We start from the raw sequence: 19351 nt of genomic DNA on the forward strand, positions 1-19351 counted from the left end.
GCTTGAGGGCATAGGCAGAGTAGGCAATGAGGATAGTGAAGGGCCCTGAGTTCATGCCAAGTGAGGATTGGTTGAGCCACCTGGGGCTGTTTAGGATAAAAAAGAAAAGACTCAAGGTGGATAGATAACTATCTTCTGCAGATGAGTAGCTGTCATGTGTAACATAGACTAGACTTGTTCTATTTGTCCCCAGAGGCCAAAACCAGGAAAGATGGGTGGAAGCTGCAAAGGGTTAGATTTAGGATTCACATCTGGAAAAAAAAAATGTAACAACTAAAACTATCCAAAAGTGAACTGGGGCAGTTGGGTAGCAAAGTTGATAGAGTGCCAGGATTGGAGTCAGGAAGACCTGAGTTCAAAACTGCAACAGACACTTACTAGCTGTGTGTGACCTTGGGTAAGTCACTTCACCATGTTTGCCTCAGTTTACTCATCTGTAAAATAAACTGGAGAAGGAAATGGCAAACCACTTCAGTGTCTTTGCCAAGAAAAGCCCCAAATAGAGTCACAAAGTGTTGGACATAACTGAAACAAATATCAAAAAAGTGAAATGGGCTACCACATTGAAAAGTTCTTCATTGAAAGTCTCTAAGCAAAGGCTGGATGATCATCTGTAGAGAATGTTTGTAGGCACAAGTGGAGCTAATAAAAGATGATCTGCCTCTCCTCCTTCTCCAAGTTCCTTTCCAACTGTAAGATTTCATTTCTTCTTCTCCTTTGTTTCCAAGAAATAAATTTCTATTTTGAAGCCTTTTTCCAAACAAACAAATAAAAATAAAGATCCTAGCATTGGAAAGGATTTTTAAGAAATCACATACTTCAGTCACCTCATTTGACAGGAAGAAGCAGAAAAGCCTCAAAAAGGTTAGCTGTCTTGCTTACTTAACAGCAGAGCTAAAATCTAGGTCTCCTGATTCCCAGTCCAATGTTCTTAATTTAAATCACAGTGTGAATTTCTTTGCTCTATATTGTAAAGTCTTGTTAATTCAAATTTACTTTGGGAAAGGCCAGGATTGTTTGCTTAAGTCTAAAATACAGAATACTAGTAAAGAAGTGTCATTAGTTTCTACTCTATATGAGCAAAAATTACTCTTGGGGGCTGGGTTTGCCAAATAAGGATCCAATTACACATAAAAGTTTTGATTAAATAGAAAGAATCATATTAAATTACTACTGAATTAAATTAAATTCAGTGTTTATATGCAAATAAGTGCTACTTTAAGAGCAGTAAATGAAAATTAAATAAACATCTTTTTCTTACAATTTGCCCTAATTCTGTAGAATGGTCATGAGTCCAGAACCATGGAAATCTGAATGGAGGTCTGCCTATGATACCTTGCCTTTGTTTTTCAAATAGAACTTAAAATGGCAATTTATTTGATAATTAAGTTGTGGGTTTGTGGGGGCTTTTTTTTTTTGACATCTCAAAACTCTGATGGCTATCCTATTTGCATATTAAAAAATTAATTTAATTTAGTTCAGAGGCAACAAGCCCCAACTACCTCAAATATTTTCTTTATACAATTCAGTTTCAGTTTATACAATTCCCTTTCAGTCCAATGTAAAAAGCAAACAAAATTTATAAACCAAACATTTGTAATTTCAGTTTGACTTGTGCTTTGAGGAAATCTAAGAATTTCCCACTGTTCTTAAAAAGCTATTTAAATTTAACAAGCATCTATTGCAAATATTTTGAGAACCAAACAATTCTAGAAGATAAAATGTAATTACTTCAGTATAGAGACGCAAAGAGGCATCAGATAAGACAAAAAAATGTATATGCTTCCTACTTTAGACCTATTGAAGACACTTAGTCCTTAAGATGGTCATACTTTAGCCATTCCCAAGCTGTGCTCCAGCAGAAAGATGATACATTGAATAAGTAAAAATTTAAAAATCTCAAGAACCTATATAGTGTATATATTGTCTCGTGACTTAATACCTTAACCTCTTGTAATATTTTTCACCTACCTGTATCATTCTCGTGATCAAACTGCAGTGTCAAAATTTTATATTTAGTATTTTGCTAAAATTGACATATGTAAGGATGCTTGTTTGTTGTTCAGCGGTTTCAGTCATGTCAGACTCATCAGTGACCCCATTTGGGGTTTTCTTGGCAAAGATACTATATTGGTTTGCCTTGTGCTTCTCCAGCTCATTTTACAAATGAGGAAACTGAGGCAAATGAGGTCAAGTGACTTACATCAAGTAAGTGTCTGAGGCCAGATTTGAACTCAGGAAGACAAATCTTCCCTGTGCTTTATCCACTGTGCAACCTAGCAGCTTGTTACTAATATTTTTTGCACATCAAAGCTGCCTCTTTATTAAAAAAAAATTAACTCTGTGCAATAGTCAAAATCTTTCAGTTTCAGCATTTTCCTCATGTCTCAGAAGCCTACTCAAGGGGGAAAAATAACAGTATGGGAGGGGGTGCAGGAGGGAGGAAAGAGTGTGGTTGAGGACACTTTAAGGAATAGACTTCTCAATACTTTTGTTTCTTTAGAAAGCAAGAAATTGTTAAATGGGTGAATTTTAAAATAAATTTATCTATGAATTTAATCATCAGAATCTACAAGATACAACAATGAGCAGAGAAGAATTATCTTCACTTTGAATGATCCATAAATCATCAACACACAATTCTGTTCACACCTGTATGTGAGGCCATGATGCCTCAAGGGTTGGTTCATCCTCTTCAGGATCAAAGTCTGGATTATCACTTGGAGGAAGAGTCCTGAAGATATTGACACTGATCTATAAACAAAAACACATTTATAGACTTAAATTCTGTTAGGTAAGGACAGTCTGACAATCAAAATTTTTTAAGATTGTTTTTTGATAACTCAGAAATTGAGGCAGTTAGAGGGTACAGGAGATAGAGCCCCGGAATTGGAATCAGAAAGAATCAAATTCAAATTGAACCTCAAATACTTTTTAACTATCCACCCCTGGGCAAGTCACTTAACTTCGGTCAGTCTATCTTCCTATCCCTAAAAATGGGGACAATAAAAGCACCTACCTCCAGGGTCACAGTAAGGACCAAGTGAGATAATATTTCTTAAGTGCTTTGCACATCTTAAAGGCATGGCTCAGTGTTAACTCCACAACTCCATATGAGATTTAAAGAAAAAAAATAACCCTTTCTCTCTTGAAAATCAAGACAAGTTGCTTTCTTATTTCTAAACTATCTCTGATTTCATCAGATCTCAGACCCAAAGAGGGCTGGTTCTCCCTCCTGTTCCCTGAATTATCACATCTTTCTTTCATTTTCTTGCAAAAGATGATGTGACATGGATTTATTAATTTATTAATTCTTCAATATGCTCCTACCTCTCAAATATTTGGCAAATTCTTTCTGCACTGGGCAGTATCATTCTTCATTTGTGTAGATGTCTAATTCCTATTTCTTTGAGGGTATTGACTGGCTCATTTCCTCTGTCTCTCCTGCACCTAACATAACATAGGAGGCACTTAATTTGTTCAATTGAATTCAACCTTTTTTAAACATAGTAAACAGATCCTCAGGAAAATTTATTTTGTATCTCACCTCTACATTCACAGAGCCTTCCAAACAGTATTTGGAGATAGCAAATAAACTAAACATTACTCCCCGCCCCCCCCGAAAAAAAAAAACCACAAAAACAAACACCAGTCTTACAGTTTAGCTTAAGTAGGCTGATTAAGTTACATAGTTATAATCCCCAAATATAGACAAAAGGAACTAAACATTTGAAAGGGACTGGTAAATAAGATCAAGGCCAGTTTTATCATAAATAAAGCAACAGGTCCCTATTATCACCGATGCAGCATTCAATAAATGACAAGCTTCCTTGGTAAGACTCATGAGTCCACTGAACCCGTTAGTCATTTCTTCACAAGAAAAAGAACATAGAGGATTCTTCTTTATGCCTAATAATATGGCAAACCCTCAGAGAGAGGAAGCTTATCAATAATTATCATAAGGCTTGTCAACCTTGGGTCTACAGGTTTGGTTTTTAGCATGTGGTACCTTAAGCTTTTTTTTTTAAACTATAAAATATTCAGAATAGTAAGATATTATGTCACATATACTAATTGATAAACTGTTGGATATTCAGGTTCTTTGAAACAATGTCATGAGGATTTACCTGTTATTATCAAAAATTAAATTAAGGTTAATGTCATACCTCAAAATAAAGTAACCCAAGTATTTTTTCAAGTCATATACAAGGCAGACTGTCATTACAATGCAAGAACACAGTTGGTTTCACATTGCTTATATTTATTTATACAATTATATTATTATACAAATTCATATTCATATACAAATAATACAGCTACTGATTGCCTCCAGGTTCAAATATAAAATCTTGCTTAACTTTTAAAATTCTTCATACCCTGGTTTCTTCTAACCTTTCCAGTCTTCTATGTTATTCCCCTTCATGACACCTGGCTCCCTGTTGTTCCTTGTTCATAGAACCCAATAACACCATTTCTCAAACTCCATGCATTGTCACTGGCTATCTCCTTCCCATGCTTGGTTCTCTCCTTGCTCATTTCAGCCTCTAAGCTTTCCTGGTTTCCTTCCAATCTCACCTAAAGATCTTCTGCAAAAAGCCTTTCCTGATACCCCTCACTGCTAATGCCTCCCCTTTGAGATTACCTCCAATTGCTATGTTTTACTTGTACTTTACATATTCTCTCCCCTATCTGGACTATGAGCTCCTTAAGGAAGGAGCTGCTTTTGCCATTTTTTGTAAACCTGGTAATTACTTAGCACAGCCTGTGGCATTTATAGGTGCTCAATAACTGCTTGATTTGTCTTGACAAAATTGGGAAGAACCATTCTTACCCAGAAATTCAATTAAATATTCATTACTTTTCAAAAGCAGAAACTAATTTCACCTGATCTAAGACACTGAATCCCATTTCATTAGTCTAGGGCATGGTACCTTAGCCAATCTGACTTGAATAGTGTTGTTTGTGACACCTAGATGGTACAGTGAACAGCACTGAGCTTGGAGTCAGGAAGACTCATCTTCAGGATATCAAATCTAGCCCCTGACACTTACTAGCTGTGTGATCCCAGGCAAGACACTTCACTTTGTCTGCTTCCTCCTCTGTAAAATGAACTGGAGAAGGAAATGGCAAAGCACTCCAATATCTTTGCCAAGAAAACCCCAAATAGGGTCATGAAGAGTCAGACTCGACTGAAAACAACTCAACAACAACATATCTTTTGTCCCTAGAGTCAACAATATTGTTAATGGAGAATATAGCTGTCTTCTTAAAACCTACAAAGATTTTCAAATCAAGAAATATTTTAAGTCACTAAAGACAAGGAAGAAATTTTTATTTTCTTCACTAGAGACTTACAAAGAAAAGCAAATATAAATGTAAGCAAAGGATATACTACAGATCACAAGATTTAGAGCTGGAAGATACCTCACAGATCTATCTAGTCTAACCCCCTTTTAAAAAATAAGAATAAACTGTTGTTATTCATTTGTTTCCATTGTTTCTGACTCTTTGTGAACCCCATCTGAGGTTTTGTTGGCAAAGATATTGGAGTGGTTTGCCATTTCCATCTCCAGCTCATTTTACAGAAGTGGAAACTGGGGCAAATCAGGTTAAGTGACTTGGCCAGGGTTATAAAGCTAGCTGTCTGAGGTTGGATTTTTAACTCAGGTCTTCCTGACTCCAGGCCCAATGTTCTAAGCACTACACACCATCTGTTTTCACAGATAAGGAAATGAGGATCAGAGAAATAAAGTAACTTGCCCACAAACACATACGTAGTAAATAGCAGAGTCTGGATTCAAACCCAAGTTCTCTGAAGCAAAAGCCAACCATGTTGGGATCCCATGTTGCCTTACATCAGAGCATCTTAACTTGAGGTCAATGGAGCCCAAAGAGGTCTATGGACAGATTGGAGGACAGTCTATGAATTTGGATGAGATAAGATTACATCCTGATTTTCACTAACCTCTAAATAAAATTTAACATTTCCTTCAATTATAAAGGTAGTCAATAAACCATTATTCTAAGAAGAGGCTCACAGAATTCACTAGACTACCAAAAGAATCCTTGACAGAAAAAAAAGAGTAGGAACCCTTGTGTTAGATTAAGCTCTAGAACAAGTTCCTTATAATAGACACTGACAGGGATTTAGGATGTTAATAACCTCTTTGACAGAGCATAATTCATACTGAAATAGGGTTCTCTCTCACAATAAAACACATATCAATTTTAGATGGTCAATGAGTATGTACAAAAGTACTCCATTACTACCAAAAGGCAGATACACATTTCTAAGGCAAAATATGTTATTGGTATTTAAATCTTGTCCTTCCCTTTTTTATCATCTTTGAACTTTAATAGAGTCAAATTAATCTGGATTGGTGTCTCCACCCTATTGGTTGCATTAAAAATCTGCTCATTTTGTCATGTTGAGGCATTCCACTCCAATGCCCAATGAAGAATTAATTTTTTCAAGTCATTTTAAAAATTAATTTTTTAAAAGAACAAAAATCTATTTTCTCTGTCTCCTATTTCACCTGCCCCAATGGAGAAAAAAAAAAGAAAATCTGCAGCACTTTACCTATCCAGCTCTTTCTGATTGTTGCCCCTCAAGTCAAACTGTACTAAAATTCACCATGCATCAAAATTTCCTGAAGTCTTCCCTTTTGTGCCTTTGAGCATACCATTCCCCATGCCCCTAAAGCATCCTATTCTATCTCTCATCTTCAACCATAGAAACTGTACCCATCTTTCAAGATCTATTTCTGATGCTACCTCTTTTCATGAAGCCTTCCTTGGTCACAGATCAACAGGCTAGAAAAACAGGAGAGACTTTGCCTTAAGGCAGGGACAGCAACACCTAAACAACACAGGTTAGCATCTAGTTGGTAAGATTACCTAAATAGGAAGGAATCAGCTTTCTGCTCCACCCCATCCACCCCAATTCCTACTCCCAGTATTTCAGATAAATTCCTCCCTGATTGGCCTTTCCCTTCCTCAAGAGAGGTCTTGGCTTCCCAAGTGAGCTGGTGTATGAGGATTCTATATTCTCCTCAAATTTGTCAAATTGATTTGAGGACTCACACTATTTTCTGTCCACGTGATCCAAAGTCCCAGTCAGGCTTCTCATTTCTTTCCCTCTGCCCCACCTAAATACCAACCAGATGCCTAGTTCTCTCTCCATACCCAATTATTCCACCCTAGAATTGAGTAGGATAGATGATGCCCCTTGAGGGAAGGGATTATTTAGTTTTGGTGTCCCCAGTGCTAAGTACAGTGATTGGCACATCATAAATATTTTATCTACCTATCTTTCTAGCTCCTTATCTCAGGCAAAGAAATTTCAAGTGAAGGTTGGACCTGACTATCCCCAACAGAAATCATCTTTCCTTCCTCAATTCTCACACTTGACTCATACTTTTCATATGCATTTACATTTATTTTGTAGATTGCTTAGTGCTTATTTTGTACCATTCACCCTACTAGGCTGGGAGTAGAGATCTTTTACAAAAGAGGTATTTAATGGGTATTTAACATCTAGCCTAGTATTTCATAATCATTTGTCTCAAAAAACTCATTACATCATAGTGCCTTTGACCACAATCATAAAGGGGGAGCCTGAATTAAATCAGAAGGTAGAAGATGCACTACCACTTAAGAATAATCTAGATTTTAATTTATTTACATTTACTTACTGTGTTATGGTCTAGGGATGCTAAGAACCCAGAAATTCAAGGGTACAGGGTGGGGGTCTGTCTTGAAAGAATTAGACCACTTAAACCTTCTTTTGGTTAAAGTAGCAAGTTTACATAACACCAATAGAAGGGACCAGATTTTAAGAATCTGAGCAATTTAATAAAATTGACACTTTTATACAGAAAGACTAGGGGAAAGTCTGGAGGGATTAAGGAGTGGCAAGTAGTCTGGGGTAGTCCAGAATAATAGAGAAAGGGGCCTTGGTGGGATTAAGGAGTATCAAGTAAACTGTAATCAAGGTGACTGGGGTGGGCCAGATGCCCCAATTCAACACCAGGGATTGGTTTTCTGAAATCTGTGGGAAAGTTTAAGGACCATTCCTTTTAGGGGCCCAGATACCTCCCATCAGCTACATTTAGGTAATATTTTTGTTTATTTGAATGCAGGATTAAAAAGCACATCTATTTTACTAGTAATTAACAGTATAAAATGCTCAATAACAACAGAAGCAAAACCTTATTTTACTGACTTTACTCATTTAATAAAGCAAGCAGTGATCCAATTTGTGAATTTGACATTTCCAGTTGCATGTTTTCAAATGTCTTGGTTCATGCCTTCTACCTTTTGATACTATTTAGAATAAACAACTTCAGAGAAGCACAGAGTCTTAGAGTTGGAAGGGAACTTAGAAGTCACATAATCCAAACAGTACCTGAACAAGAATTCCCCTCTACACATACTCAGGAGGTCATTAGGTCTTTGCATGAAGACCAAAAGACAGGGGAATCTGAGTGTGGGGCTCCAGTGGTTAGGAAGCGATCTTCTTTACCTGCTAATATTGGCCTCAGAGGCCAACAAAAAAACTAATCCACATGGACAAACAGGCATCACTTAAATCTGGATATATTAACTTCAGTACCTCTGGTAAAAGCAGTAAAATGGTTTCTTCACAAAATCCAAAGCTTAATTTTTGAAGTTTCATACTTCTGTAATGATTTTCTTTCCTTCCTTGTCTGGGTCCGAGTTTCATCAATTGTCAAATGAAAGAACTGGACTAGATCTTTCAAATTTTAAAATATTCAGTGAGACCTCACAGTAGCTTTTTTCTAGTTGGACCCACAATTTAATTGGTCCTAAAGATGTAGTTGCCTGGGGACCCTCAGAGATTACACAACACTTGCCTGTGGTCACTTAGCTCAGATGTGTCATGGGCTGGCCAGCCAGGGGCCTGACTTGAACTATGAATGGCCACTCAGCTCAGATGTGTGGGAGGCAGGTTGAACCCAGGTCCTTTTTTTTTTTTTTAATTCCAAACAACAAGCAGATCTTCATCCACTATAACTGTTACCTACACTTTGATTTGTCATTTTTATCCCTTTCTTCAGTGTCTGACGCTTCTGGAGGCCAAAGATCAAGTCTTATTCAATCTTTGTAACTTCAGCTCATTTCAACAAATATTCAAAAACACACTAAGTGAGTGCAAAGATTCTTTACACAGAGACCAAAGAAAACAGACTCTGGGATCAAGATATTTACATTGTACTGATGAGATGGGGGAGATATAATCTATACAAAAATATGAGTGCATACAAAATACATAAAAAGTTAAAACAAAATAATTTCAAGAAAGAAAGCACCAACAAATAAGAGTAATAGCAAAGGTGTTCTAAAGAAGCTGGCAGCTGAGTAGTGATTTGAAAAAAAAAAAAACCTAAGGATTCCATGAAGTATAGATAAGGAGGAAGGGAAGTCTAGATGAGGGCGGTCTAGATATGGACGATCATCTGGATGCAGAGGTATGAAGGCCCAAGGAGGGGATGGAATAGAGGAACAACCAGCTGGTCAGATTGAATGGAATATGAAAATATGTGAAGGAAAATACATAGTAAGCTTGATAAATGCTTACTGAATTGGACACTGAGGAGAGTCTCTTTTTAAACTTTTGGCCTAAGCACCTATAAACAAAATGTTCCTGCCAAAGTTTTAGCTAAATTCCAGTGATAAAAAGAAAATCTTATATTTCACAAATAAATTATGAATTGAGCCCCTCTTCTTTTATCTGATAAATGGAAGTATAACATGCCTAACAAATGAAGTTAACTGACTAACTCATCTTCAAATGCTTTTTTAAAAATTTAGTTTTAAAATTTTAAATTAATTTTAAAATTATAATTAGTATTTCCATATACATAGCAGATGAAAAAAGAGGATTGTATGCTAAACTATATCTCTATTATGTACAATTTGCTTTTCTTAATAATTGTTAAAATAGGGGGTGGCCAGGTAGCACAGCAAGTAAGAGCACCGGCTGCAGTGTCAGGATGACCTGGGGATCAAATCCGGGCTCAGATACTTAGGACCACACCCAGAACTAACTGGCCCTGTAACCTTGAGCAAGTTACTTAACCCTGATTGCTTTAAAAAAATAAAAATAAATAATTGTTAAAATAAAGTCAATATGTAACTTTCAAAGTTATCCTACTTGTCTGTGATTCTTTCTGGTCTTCCTTCTGTTTTCTTCTGTAGCTATAGCCAGCTTCCAAGGTGACTGTTTGGATATATAAATTCTGAGATATTTGCTTTTTAAAAAAGGCAATTTCATCACTTTGGACAGTTATATAGTCATACCTAATTTTACACAGGGGTAAATCTAAAGGAACATAAATCTAGAAGCTTACCATTTTCACTATATCAGAATACGTTGATTCAACAAGCACACCACGATTTGTCGAAACATACTCAATCAGTTCATTCAGTGTTGCCCTTTTAATTTCTTTGCTTTTCAAGTCTGCAACAGAGTCCATGAAATCAAATAGTATGCAACACTGCTCCAACTTCTGACAGAAAAGGTCTTGTTGTTCGTTTGAAGAGGCATCTATAAACAAAATATAGAAAAACATGGGTGTTACCTATCTATTCAAAAATTAAAATATTTAAAGAAAATTATTTAGAAGTGTGGAAAGGAAAACCTGAACCCCAAACCACATTTCTAGTAGAATATATGAAGGAAATTTTATCATCACAAAAAAAATTTACTGAGACAAATAATAGCATGACTATAAATCAAAGTCTTTCTCATATTTCAGTGAAAATGGAATTTTAATTCTGAACTTCACACCTAATAAGGACTTAAAATAATCAGCTCAGTGGCTAAAGTTTTTTCAAGGGACCTGTTTATTTAATTGTTGGCCATCTCCAGAGCACAAGTAAACCAATTATAGACTATTCAGAACCATTAAAGAGATTTAAAAGGTACTATTTTCACATTGTCTTCCTACAAAGAGAACAATTTTTCTAGCCCTGCATAAAAAAATTAAGTTAGCAAAAGAGGTCTGTTGCTTTTAACAGACCAAATTTTTTTAATTTATTATTTAACTTTCTTATGTCTTATTTGTAAGTTCGAGGCTAGGGATCATGTCTTGTACTCAGAATCATAGACTATTTAAACTAAAAATAATCCTAGAAATAATCCAATTCAACCCTTCCACTTTATAGATGAAGAAAATGAAGCCCAAAGGGATGAAATGGAGTACCTCCTTACAAGCCTGTGGATGGCAAAGCTAGACTCAAAATCTGGTCTTCTGACTCTACCACAGTAGCGGTAGTGATCTCTACCACACCACAAGTATCCTTTCTTGATTCAACACAAGCCTTAAAAAGGACCTACAATTTCACTTAAGTTAGTGCATTCTTCAACAAGAATCTACTTTACAAAATTCCCAACAAATGGCTATTTAGCTTTCACTTTTGAATAACCCTACTGGCTGAGAAGTTTTTTCTTTACATCAAGTCTAACTCTGTACTTCTCAAAGTTCCAACTCTCAGTCCAAGCTGCACCCACTGGCATGAAGTCAAATGAATCTGTTCTTCTACATGTTAGCCTTTCAAATAGTTGAATATAACCACCATGTTCCCTAGAGGTCTCCTCTTCTCTGAGATAAGCATCTCCAATTCCTTCAGTGGAACCTTATATGGCATGGTCTCCAGTTCCCTCACCAACCTTGCTATCTTCCTCTGGATGCACTCCAATTTATCAAGGTCCCTACTAAAATATGGTATCTAGAACTTCAGTATAATATGTGGTGCTGACCAGGGCAGGGTATAGTGGGACTCACCTCCCTCATTCTAGATATTATAATGCCTCACTTCTCTTAATGAAGACAAAGATGGCATTACTATTTTAGTTGCTGTGTCACACTGATGACTCATATTGAGATTGTAGTCCATTAAAATCCAAATATATTTTGCCCATGAATGGTTGCCTAGCAACATTCTCACATCCTGTATTTGGGTCCAAAAAACAATCATGCAGAAAATTTTACATTTCTCCTTTTAAAAATTTCATCTTCTTGCATTTAGCCCATTGCTCTAGACTACACAGGCCTTTTCAGATCTTAAATAGATTGTTCAATGTATTAGCCACCCCCTTCAAGTTTCTTATCATCTTCAAATTTTATCCTATCTATATCTTCATTCAATTATTTAAAAATATTGAGCAGAACCCTAGCACATTCTATCAAAGGAGCTCAGCTCAATTAACATTAATCATTCCTTTGGGCTGGTCATTCAACTAGCTCTGAACCCACTTTAACTCTAGTATTATCCAGCCCATATATCTCCATTTTGTCCATAATGGTATAATGTCAGATTTTGTTAAGTGCTTTGTCTAGAATAGACTCTTTCTATTCCTATCTTTGATGGAAGAAGACCTTTCTTCTTTTCCGTCAGGGTTCAATACAGGTGCCACAATTCACCTACCACTCTCTCACATGATCTCTCTCCCCTCCTCTCACAGTATTCTGTTTCCCTTTTGTTTATATTTATACGATTTTAATTTGAATTATATTTTTTGGTTTCTTATTTCCCATACTATAACTACTTTAGAATGGGGAATATATTTTCATCTTTCTGTCTCCAGCACTTAGCACCACTGCATTTTACACAGTGAATGTTTTAAAAATAACTATTACAAATTGAGATATTTGTGGAAGCCGTGGTAGAGTTCAAAAGGGAGAGCAGAAGCCATAAATCTGAATATCTCAGGACAGATAGTTTCCTGTGCAGTTTCCTTCCTTAAGTCTCTGGGGTCAACTTCCTTATTCAGGTACTTCTTTTGCATAGCTTTTTCATCCCTTTTTTTACATTCCAACACACAGGTTCCCTTAAAAGATCCAAATTCTTTTTATATATCCTCCTCTACAATAGTAGGAATTAAGTGTCACAGAGGGTCTTATCTCCATTATACAAGTCTATGTGTCTTCTCCTGAAAAATAAAGCACACCTATAATAAAATTACTTCAACATCATTGGACCTAGGCTGAAATGGAAGTTTTCCAATCTACAATGATTTTGGAAGGGGCTATTGTTAACTATGACTTGAAACTGTAGTGAATAAAGATTTTGCAGTCACCTCTGAAAGGCTACCAACTCTCATACTACCAAAATGCAGCACCTTTTCCTGTGTCCCATCGTATAAGTTAAACAGATGTTTATTAAATACCAAGATATTCAAGCTATAATGCTAGACACTGAGGGAAAGTGGTAAGAGTTGCGGTCCCTGTTCTTAAGACTTAAAAGCTAGATGAGGGGGTACACATATGGGAAAAGATTCGTATAGTAAATTATTAGTGCTAAACAAGTTAGTATGATAGGACTTTAGAAGGAGATACCACTTCTGACTGAAAAAATGAAGCCTTCACAAAAGTAGAATTTGAGCTGGGCTTTTAAAAAATGATTAAGATTAAAAATTAAACTAAATAATATTTTAATAATATGATAAATGATATAAATTAAAAATAAGATTAAGTAAAATGGTTAAAATTCTGATAGGCAAAGAAGGTATTCTAGGAAGGGAAAAAGCATGGGCAGAGGTATAAAGCATGAGAATGGTTAGGGCATGATAAGTAGAATAGTCTGGCTAGAACTGAAGGTTTACATGGGAGAAAGACAGGAATATGATTTGTGGAGAGTCTTAACATTTGGCTAAGTAAGGAGTTTGGACTTCCACCTGTGGGTAACGAGGAAGACAATGAAGACAGTCGTTCAGATGTTCAATAAGTATACAAAATGGATCAGATTTAAGAAGATAATAGATATAGAGAACACTTGGGAAGTTATTGCAATTATCCAAGCATATTATGATAAGGGTCTAAACTAGGATGGTGGTAGAGATATTGAAAAATACATACACATTTAGGCAATAATCAAAAGGAGTTTGCCACTAACTGAATATCAGGATTTTAAAAAGAAAAAAGTCAAAGTCAAAGAGAACTCCACAATTCCAAAAAGGAGTAACTGGTAGAATTGTGGTAGCATTCATTAATGGAAACAATGAGTTCAGGAACATGAAGGTAGTTTAGGAAACAGGATGATGAGGTCAGTTTTAGACACTTTTAAGGTGACTGCAGGACAACTTAGTGGAAGTATTTAGCAGGTAGTTGGAAATATAAGAATGACCTTTAGATTAGGGTGAGAGACTCAAAGTATACATTTAGGGATTTAAGAGAAGGGATCATGCTAAGTATGACAGTGTCTGAAGTCAGTGAAGATAAAATAAAGAGGGAACAGGAAGCCAAGGCTGAAACTTGGGTGATATCTACAGTAAGAGCCAGAAAAGAGAAAGAAAAAGAAGGAATAATCAGAGAAAGGAAGAACAGATACTGTGTCACAGAAACCAAAGGATGAGTTTTTCAAAGATGGACATTAGTCAATAGTGACATTACCATAAAGAAGTCAGGGAGAATGAGGACTGAAAAAGAACATTGCATGTGGTGATTAGGGTGTCACTGGCAACTTTTAAGAATAGAATTTCAGGAGAACAGGCAAGTCAAAACACAAAAGGATTGCTAAGGCTACAACAGGAACTGGCTGTCAACTACTGCTAGCTGAGAATACTTCTCTGAGGTTCAAGATGTGTTTACAAGACAGTACATAGATATAATACTGGAAGTAAAGTTAGATATAGGTCTGTCCATTACCAAGAGACCATAACTTTCCTGGACCTGAACAAAGTATCAGAACATAGATGATTTTTCCTAAATGTCCTTAAATTGTTTCTTTATAAAACATGATTCTTTTAAATGGTGTACAGAAAATTTCTGTTGTATGTGAAGATACTGTTACAGTGACAGTTCCTATTTTTAAAATTAGATTTTGTTACTTTTTGTTCTTTTTTTTTACATTGTCTACTTTTCCACCCTATTTTCTCTCTTATAACAAAGAATTTGTTTTTAAATAGGAATAAAAGGAAAAATCTGGCAAAACCAACCAACACATTTAGAAAAATATCATTAAATACAGTGTTCTACATCTGTGGACCCCTATTTCTGCAACAGAATGCAGAAGTGTGTCTTATATCTCTTCTTTGGGGTTCAAATCCAACCTTTGTAATTTTACGTTTAGTTTTGATGGCCTTGCAGTTTTTTCTATTTATGTACTCATATATTGCCTTCCAAGCTCTGCTTAGTTCTCTATTCATGAATTCTAAGCCTCTGCATAGTTCTAGTATTTATCACATTCATTGTTGGTTATAGCACAGTAATATACCATTACTGTCCTAGACCACTATTTGTTTAATGATTCCCCAACTGATATAATATTTGGAGATATAAAAGCAGAGCCTGTTGTAAGCACCTCTTGACATTATTCTTTGAAGGTAGATGGTATCACCTCCCTGATGTCATGGTCCTCTTCAAGAACAAACCACAAGGGGCGGCTAGGTGGCGCAGTGAATAGAACACCGGCCCTGGAGTCAGGAGGACCCGAGTTCAAATCCAGCCTCAGACACTTGACACAAAAACTAGCCATGTGACCTTGAGCATGTCACTTAACCCCAATCGCCCTCCAAAAAAGCAAAAAAAAAAAAAAAAAACCAAAACAAAACAGAGGACAAACAACAACACTAATTGATAGGAATCTACTTTGTTTTTTGTTCTCAGCTACTACAAAAAGTGCTGCTATAAATAACGTAGTATATAAAGAATCTCTCCTTTTAGTTAATAACCTCCTTGGAGTACAAGCCTAGAAGCAGAAATTTGGGGTCAAAAGGTATGGACATTTTAATCACTTTATTTAACTTCCAACTGCTTCCCAGAATGGTTATACCAATTCATAGCTCCACCAAGAATGCCTGCCTTTCCATAATCCTTCCAGTACCTTTAAGGGGCCTCTGAGGTGCCTTAAAACTCTAAATCTATGCACAATTCTCAATATTAAGTATTTTTTAAACACCTACACATTCATGATACCTTGTGAGCCAGAATGAAAGATGGTCTCAGCTTTCTAGGAACTTCAATTATTAAAACCCATATCTCCACCTCTCAACAAATCCAGCTAATTTTCTCCGACTTTAATTATTTTCATCCTCCATCAAAGTACCACTGATGCTTCAGCAGAGTCTAGAGGTCCCCCTGAGGTCCTGAAGGCCTTCCATCAGTTAGCAAAGTCTAGGAGATACTAGAAAGCTGAAAAGATTTTAAGTTCATGTAGTAGAAGAGCAACAAAGTTTGGAGAAGCTGATCACCACAGCAGTGGCCACCAGTCTTGGCTTAACAGCCCACAAAAACTGTAAGACAGATTGGGGATATGATCTTCAAAAGCAAAGATCCCCATGGGCGAAACCACAGATTCTTGAAGCCTCTGAATATATTACTAGTAAAGATTAATACTGCTATTTCTGTGTAAGCATATTCATATTTACCTAATAAAAATGTATTCTTGAAAAAGTGTATATATGTTGGGTTTCTATTTTTCTTTAAAAAGTTAAACGTATCCAAGGAGTTACCCATTTAGAAGAATCCTATGATAATGATTTATAAAGCAAAAAAATAAGGGCAATCAGGAAAAACCATCTGTGTTCTAATTCTTTGTCCTGATTCAGAAGTCATAGTCTCCTGGTAAAGGCAAAACCCTTGCATAGAACCATAAGTCCAGTATTATGTCTATATTATAAAAGAAATATTTGATGTTCTACAAGTAAATACCCTTGTATTTGTGAAAAAACACTTTGTGATCATACTTCCTGATTATCACATTTGACAAAGGTAAGCATCATCTCTAGAAGATATTATTTTCCCCATTTCTAACATGTGTTCTAGATATTTAATCTAGACCTGGATACTATGATCCTCTGACATCTAACCAGATACTGCATTTAGTTAGCTACTTGCTTTGAAGTCATACCACTAAAAAGCAAACAAACAATAAACCACTGCTGTCAGGGGCCCTGATGCCCAATTTGAGGGAGGAATCAGACCTAAAGGGGCCTTTCCCAATACTGGTAAATTTCTAGAAGATATTAGCATTGCCTCTGCCTCAAAGTATTCCCATGCTAGAAGACACTAAGAAGACACTGGCCTAACAAAGCCAGTCCCACTGTTTTTTTCAGGAAAGATAGGACTGTTCTTTCCTGGTCCTATACGCCAGCCCTGAGCTGCCCATTCCACTCCTGATGGTACAACTCTTCCTCTTGGGAGAAAGATCCCCACTGTTGTTCCTAGCCTCAGCTCAGCCACCTGAATACCTTCCTTACTTCTCTGATTAGAATCAGTCTCATTGTACATCATCCATCCATCTGTTCCTCCTCTCATTCAACCTTGGTTTCCATCTATGACCTCACCTCTATGTATTTAATTTGACTCCTCATATGAAATCTCAGTCCCCCTTGTTTCATGTTGTCCTATTATCCCCTTATTTTTCTTCACCCTGGATTGTGCTATGATCTCTCAGTAACAACTTCCAAGCTGTCCGATTTTGCTCTAATTAGTTGGAAGCAAAACATATTACTAACACCTGCTGGCTCACTCATGCCCACACTCTACCCTGGCAAGAAAGTCCTGAATGAAGATGTAAATAATAATGGCTGGTATTTCTACAGTGCTTTTAAGGTTTGCAAAGCACTTTCCATATGTTCATTTTATCATCATAAGGGCCCTGTGATGAAGGTCCCATTTATTATCCTCAATTTCCAGATGAGGAAACTGAGGTTGAAAGAGGTAAGTGACTTGCCCGGGGTCACATAGCTCACAGGTATTTGAGGCAATATTTGAACTCAGATCTTCCTGACACCAGTATACTATCCACTACACCACATAGCTGACAGTAGAGTGTGAAGGTTAGACAAATCCAGCCATTGTCAGACACTGTGTGCCAAAGAAAGTACAGCTAGCTACTCTTCAGGCAGTGATCCCATCTCTTTCATCAGTGTTCAGTGGTGTTTCAAAGAAGCTGCTTCCAAAGTCTCCTCTCCATCCCACCCCATCCTCCTCACAGCTGACAAACTGACATTCCTAAAGCTTAATAAACATGACCACCTCACTCCCCTGCTCAAGTGGCTCTACCATTTCCTACCACCTCCAGGACAGGGGTTCTCAACTTGGAGTCTGTGAACTTTAAAAAACTTTTTTTTTGTAACTGTTTTGAACATAATTGGTTTTCTTTGTAATTTTATGCATTTTATCTTATGCATCTAAACAGATTATTCTGAGGAGGAATCTGTAGGCTTCACAAGCCTGCCAAGGGGTCCTGGCAAAGACTCCTTGCCCTAGGATAAAATATAAGTGCTCTCGCTCTTGTGCGCTCGCTCGCTCTCTCTCTCTCTCTCTCTCTCTCTCTCTCTCTCTCTCTCTCTCTCTCTCTCCTCTCTCATTTATAGCAACATATTTTGTATTTGCCTATATACGTATATGTTCTTCCTACTGATCCAATGTAAATTCCTTAAGGACAAGGACTGTCATTTTTGTCTTTGTAATCCCAGTTCCTATTACAGTGTCTGGCACATAGCAGGTGCTTAATAAATGGAATTACATGTTCAACCTTAAATTCTAGTATCATCAAGAAGTTAACATTTCTTCTTTCAATATATATTTGGAAGCTTGCTATATACAAGGCACTCTGCTAAGCTGAGCAATTAATAGGTACTTTCATCAAGGGCCCATCATTATATGAAGAAACCTGAACTTGGCCATAAGACAATAAAAAGGAAATGATGAATATTTGAGGAATTTTAATTTAAAGTACAGTTATATCACTGGGTTTTTTTTAAGATTCTAAAAAGTCTGAGAAGTTAATTTTTAACTGCTTTTTTAAAAAAATTGTTTTATTATAAATATGAAGTTGTGTTCCCTCTAAAAAATTTTGGGCCAAAGAATATTATGAAAACCAACAAAATATGCCATAACCTGTGGCTAACTTATCTTTTGAAATGTAAAAAACTTTCTGACAAAAGAATTATTTAAAAGAAAATCATAAAATAAAGCCTGAAATAGCTTTCTTATTCCCCTATATGGGAACCTTTAACATCCAGCTCAATTCTCACTTCCTCCATAGACTGTCCACTAACTTGGGTACACACTGACTTTTCCCTTCTCTGAATTTCTACAGTACTACCTGCGCTATACAATTTAGCATTTTTTAGTTATTTCTCTATTTAACCAGGCAGCCTTGTCTCTCCCAAATATAAGATTAAATATTGGGAAAGTGTTATATGATTTCTTGGTATTCTCCTCATATTTGTGAACACTTGTATAACTGGAAAAAAATGTAATACCAGAAACTACACTTATTTCAGACTAAATACAGACTTTACCTAGTTTACAACTGGTTTAAAGTGGCTATAACCAGAATTAGAACCACATGAGTTTTAATACATAAGTGAATT

The 19351-nt window shown here is 36.3% G+C and overlaps 1 protein-coding gene across 3 annotated transcripts in view; it reads right to left on the bottom strand.

The window, feature by feature from the left end:
• The window catches only part of PPP2R5A (protein phosphatase 2 regulatory subunit B'alpha), an 84635-nt gene that overhangs the window by 25170 nt on the left and 40114 nt on the right, over positions 1-19351 (bottom strand). For all 3 annotated transcript variants that reach the window (XM_069108757.1, XM_069108755.1, XM_069108756.1), the window contains exons 2-3: positions 10374-10570; positions 2653-2754 (exon numbers count right to left, since the gene is read on the bottom strand). In XM_069108757.1, the coding sequence (XP_068964858.1) occupies positions 2653-2754; positions 10374-10499 (228 nt within the window). In that variant the 5' untranslated portion in view covers positions 10500-10570. The remainder of the gene's footprint in view (positions 1-2652; positions 2755-10373; positions 10571-19351) is intronic.

The sequence above is a fragment of the Petaurus breviceps genome, unplaced genomic scaffold (assembly GCF_028583685.1).
Source record: "Petaurus breviceps papuanus isolate PSGF00001 unplaced genomic scaffold, PetGlider_PUasm1.0 90434, whole genome shotgun sequence".
In the NCBI taxonomy this organism is placed as follows: Eukaryota; Metazoa; Chordata; class Mammalia; order Diprotodontia; family Petauridae; genus Petaurus; species Petaurus breviceps.